The sequence below is a fragment of the Arachis hypogaea genome, chromosome 6 (genome assembly GCF_003086295.3).
Source record: "Arachis hypogaea cultivar Tifrunner chromosome 6, arahy.Tifrunner.gnm2.J5K5, whole genome shotgun sequence".
Taxonomy (NCBI): Eukaryota; Viridiplantae; Streptophyta; class Magnoliopsida; order Fabales; family Fabaceae; genus Arachis; species Arachis hypogaea.
Window position 1 is genome coordinate 18505879 of NC_092041.1, and position 5470 is coordinate 18511348.

Here is a 5470-nt window from a genome sequence, read left to right on the forward strand (position 1 = left end):
TATGCAGTTCAAGTTAACCAAACATCCTTCATGCTCATGCCTAATACAAATTCTTGTTGTGCAGTCATATTTCTGCTGCATGTGTTTTGAACTGGATGGCCATGGGAGAGATTCCAGAGGAAATTCCTACAACAGGTTAGATCTGTTTACTTGGTTTTTCTAATTATGTCACTTCCATGGCTGGTCTCTCGAATTAATAAAAGTAATCGTTATTTCGCAGGTGGACGACAAATCCATAAGGATGCAGACTGCCCCTGGCCTACTGTTGTCGCCCATTAACGAACAAACAAGCTGGATTGGGAAGTTTGGGTCAATCTCCCAGAATTGACGGTTGCAACCTATTCGCTGCGTTACTCTTCACTCTTTCATATATTTTGTTAAATTTCTATGGATATATATGTTATCCTGAAAACTCTTGTTTCGTTGTTGAACTATGTAATCTGCATTAGCCGTAGTTGTGCTCAGACATCAGTGACATGTGAACCCACTCTTTTGAATTCGAATTCATTGTATAACTGTTGTTTTTGTGAAATTAATTAGCATGTTTTGGGCCTAATTAATGTTATGGCGTAAATCACGCTTTACTGGGCCAGATCAACATAATAATATAAGCCCAACAACCACTACTTACTCAGATACTCCTTTATGCCCACAATATATGGGTCGATCAGTTTGTTTTGCGAACAGAACGGTTAAAGCCTTTTAATAGAGACTAATCCAACAAAAAAATTGTTTTAAAAATGAAATTTCGGTAAAAAAACAAAAAAAAAAGTTAATGTGATCCATCAGGCACGAAACCTTTTGGCCTGTAGAAGACAACTACGTCGAAGGGTGATGGCACATAATCCTAACGAGTGGAAGTCTGACTACATTAATTAGATAGGATTCACCCATCATATCTGCCCGATTCACATACTATCCATTGTGTTCGTGTTCTTGTAGGTTGTGACTCTCAAAATTTTCCCTTCTTCTTCGTAGTGACTCGACGAAAAAATGGCCGCAAGTAACGCGAGATCCCTGCATGTACAAGGGCAGAATGATGTGAAAGACGACGTGGTTAGGGTAATCAAAGCGGCAGGAGAGCCGTCGCGACTGATGGTAGGTTACAGCTTCCTTTTCTGTTTTATCCAATTTTTGTGACTCTACTCTCCACATTTAGTTCTATCTGTTACGCTCTGTCTTAATATACCGATATCTGCAGCGTCTACCATTACCAAATGGTATCCTCCTCAATGCTAGCAACCATATTTACATCACAGTCACCGACGGGTCAGAGCAAACGTACAAGATTGCATGTAGCCTGAAGGGGCTGGGAGAGATCACTTCGGGGAGGGGATGGCAAAGGTTTTATCCTAAATAAAAGCCACAACCTACATTCTGCTGTTCAAGCACAAGGGCAGGGACGACTTCAGCGTTCGCATCTTTCAGTCACCCGGAGTGGAGAAGACGTATGTTCCGTCCGTTGGTGACTCCGGCAACATGACAACCCCCCAAGTGCCAACAAATCGTCCACACACTCCTCCACTGCCCCAGCGTCGAACGGGGTGCATCAATATCCCTAGGAGCGCGGCTGCCGGTCCAACCACCCCTTCTTCATAATGCACATCACAAGAAGGCTGTTGGGCGTCCACTTCCTAGTAATGGCTTTCCCTCTCGACTATATATACACCTGTTATGTTGGCAGTATTTGGGATCCACATTATTTGTTTTGTTCTTGTGCTGTTCGTTCTTTTGAAGGTAATGTGGTGGCTTAGGTGGTCCACATTAATTGTTGATCTTTTGTTACTCGTTATTTTGTATTTGTTGGGCTATGTGGCGTTGTAGGTGGTCCACATCTTGTATGTTATTCTTGTTCTGTTGGTTAATTTTTAATGGTTGGGTAATGTGGCGGAGCAGTTATTGAGTTAAAATTCATTAGAAAAATTTGTTGGTAATGCCTTTATTTTGTTGTTAAATTCCAATTTATTAGCAAACAAGCACCGAATTGCATGCTAACTGTTCATAATGCCATCATTAGTGGCCGATTTATTCTAGTTGACTTCATGCACATAGCATTCATGTTACACATGACTTTAAGTACATCTCCTTGTCGTTTTTGGTTTGCCCAGCCAAATGTACCGCACTTTGGCGATGACGTCAGCGACGATGTGATATTCACTCTGCGTGCAGGGGACATCTCCGTCCGGGCCATTTACGGCCGATACGGGGGTAAGCAAAGGCGCAATTGTGGCACAATCAGCGGAGGGTGGGCAGAATTCTTGCGCAAGTGCAACATAACTGATGAGAAGCTGGCCGTCTTTGAGATCTCCAGGACCAACCCGGACGTCAAGCTCTTGGTCCAATTTGTTGACTATGAATGGCTACAACTAAAATGATGAACATGCTGACCATATTTTTTGGATTGCCTTTTGTTATTTGGCAAACAGATTATCCCTTAATATGTAACAACTCCTTGACTTAGCTTTTTGTAAATGATACAGTGTTTGACTCCTTTGATGACGTTTAAGTACTTTATTATATACCGTATTCTTTATCTTGAGTTTCTAGAGTTAATCTTGCCTCCTACAGTCTCATACAGCAACATGGATGATATAGATTAATTTGCAATTTCAATATAGCGCATAACAAAAGAATGTCATATCGCGGCCTCAATATGGTCAATTTCCAATTATAACAGTCCAGAACAGAGTCTCCTATAGCTACCCATTCTTTTTCCAAGCATAGATCATGATGCATGATCTTCTGAGAAACTAAAACACCTACTGCATAACGTTTGCCTAATATGAAGACCAATTACACGCCCCACGTTCCCACTGGAGTGAGCTGCAAGCGCACTAACCACAGGAATGGTTACGAAATTGTGCCCTGTGAATCATAGTCCTCGTCCAAACCAACGTCCGCTGCATCGTCCCATGCCAGCTACAATGATACATTCCATTAGCCATGAACTACCAATCAATAAATGGTCAAAACATTCAACGAAAACGACGATTAAACAAATTTATTGACATTGTGTTACCTCCTCAGACGAGTCATCCATTGTCCCAATTTCACCCCCACCTTCAGCACCAAAATATGATGCACCCTCTTGTGTATTCATTCAGCTGTTGGGATTTAAGTGGCAAGATAGTCGATTATGCCCCGTCTGGTGACAAAGACCGCACCTCTTCACCCCCTTCACCGTTTCCTTACTTTGCCTCTTTCGACACGACGCCATCTATGGATCCCTCACACATCCCTCTAGTGTTGAAGCTTCTCCACCTTCATTGCGACCTCCTGCATCACCACAATCCTTTATCTCTTTCAGCCGTACTATCTCATGAAGAACTTTATCCGTCATGTCGGCAAATTCAGCTTCGTCACAACACGCCAAAACACACATTTCCCTGCATAGATCATTCAACATCCAATTGCGGCAGGTGATCATTGAACCGTAGCAAAACGGACCTTTCTCCACAAATGCCCTTACTTTGGAGCAAGCACTCTTGGACCAACGATCAAGAACAAGACTGTCTGGTATGTCAGTCATCTCCAAATGTGTGAGCACTGCTACAATCTGATAACACGGTATACCAAGGGACTCCATTTGGCACGAGCACTTGAAACTGTTATTGTCACCATAATGACACACTTGCCACTCCTACGCGCATTAGCTGACCTCGACAAAGTGAATGTATCACAAGTCTGGCTCCATGTGTGTGTCCGTACCTTCAGTGTGCAAACGCGGAAAAGCATGTGCCTGAAGTTGAAGAAAATTGCCCTTGTGAGCTTCTTTGCAGTTGACCTCTCCAAACCATGAAACAGACTCTGTAGCGCTGGTTCCCACACCACGGATAACAAATCAGAGTGTGCTTCCCTGGACCTCATTTAGGATATGCAACGCATAAACTGCTCAACAAAGACCCTCAAATTATGGCGAGACTGGACAAATTTACCGAGCATTGAGTGCAATAACCTTTTGCACATTGATGTTGTACGAAAACCCCTAAAGAAGTTGCCACGTATATGTGCAGTTGCCCACATACTTCTCCTAGAGTAAAGTTTAGAAACCCATTGATTATCAGACAGACCCAGCGCATCGACCATATAATGCCAATGATCTTCAAACTCCGAAATCTCATAATCGAACATCACGCATTTCTTAAATTCATAAGTAAATGTGGGGTTGCTTACGTTAGAAGTGACATTCCTCAGCAGATGCCACGCACACAAACGGTGATAAGCTCCAAGAAACACCACTTCGATTGCCTTTTACATCGCTCCATGCCCATCTGTTATCACACATCCAGGTGCTTTACCCTACATGGCATCCAGGAACTGTTGCAACAACTAGGTGTAAGTCTGCTCATTCTCATTTGCAACTAGCGCATCGGCAAACACAATTGTTTGGTTATGGTGGTTGACTCCAGGAAACACAACCAGTGGACACATATACTTATTCTTCCGATATGTCGCATCAAATGCCACGACATCCCCAAACAAACCATAATCTAGCTGACTGCAATTATCAGACCAAAACAGATGCACCAAACAACCGTCCTTGTCCACCAAATAACGCACAAACATTCCTGGATTCGCCTGCGCCGTTGATTCCAAGAACTTAAGGCAAGCCGTGGCATCCCCGCCAATGAGCCTCCGTTGCTTGCCTATCTGGTTATACATATCCCTCTTTAGAAATGGAAGGTTTTGGAATCCCCCGGCAGTGTGCACAAAAGATGAATAAATCTGTGGCATTTTAATCCCAACTCTAAGCATCATGTTCATTTGTTCCAGGGCGGCTGCATCCATTTTCCTATGCCCCGGTAGCATGAAAGTCAGTCTATCGTCCAACAACTCGTGGTTGTGAACGTCCTGAAAGTACGATGTTATCCATCTACCACTTTCCGAGTGCACATGGACGCGCATTTCTGTCTCACAGCCGCATCTGGTCTCCGCCTTTGGCTCACGTTTCCGTCGCATGCCGTTGTTAACGGACCCCATTTCTCTGGACCCCTTTCGGAAACATACAAATTCTTGTTGCGTAACCTCATTTCTCACATTTCGCCGAATCTTATTCTTCCTCACAGCGAAACTATTCATATTCGCATACAAACTGTAAAACAAGAATGCCACCAATCGATCCGGAAAATGGCACATCATAATCTCCTTTGCAATTATTTCCTTGAAATTGATACACCCCAGCTCTGCAATACCGTCGACTGCTCTCTCTTCCCAGTTGTCAAAGAAGCTGTCCCCGAAATTCTCATGTGCATCCGACTCCACCCCTAATTTCCCATTCTCAACTTTGTCACCGAATTCGTCGCTACCAATACCAAAGGCATCGCCTCCCTCTTCTTCAGCAGACAACGGCTGATAACATTCGTCTGCCGCGGATTCTCCCTCCATGCAGACCTGCGCAGAAATGGCGTTCACAGATTAACATGTTTTTACATAAGACATAATGATCTGTAACAAAAAATTGGTAAAACTC

At 43.5% G+C, this 5470-nt stretch overlaps 1 protein-coding gene across 1 annotated transcript; it reads right to left on the bottom strand.

Annotated features, from left to right (window-relative positions):
• Nucleotides 1-2635: 2635 nt before the first annotated feature.
• On the bottom strand, nucleotides 2636-5470 carry LOC112805402 (protein FAR1-RELATED SEQUENCE 5-like). The gene is made up of 2 exons (XM_072196444.1): nucleotides 3020-5470; nucleotides 2636-2919 (listed from the first exon to the last, which is right to left on the bottom strand). The coding sequence occupies exon 1, from the start codon at nucleotides 5383-5385 to the stop codon at nucleotides 4330-4332; it is 1056 nt and encodes a 351-aa protein (XP_072052545.1). The 5' UTR covers nucleotides 5386-5470; the 3' UTR covers nucleotides 2636-2919; nucleotides 3020-4329.

Coding starts and splice junctions, on each gene's coding strand:
- LOC112805402 (XM_072196444.1), bottom strand. CDS start 5,385: ATGGAGGGAGAATCCGCGGCAGACGAATGTTATCAGCCGTTGTCTGCT.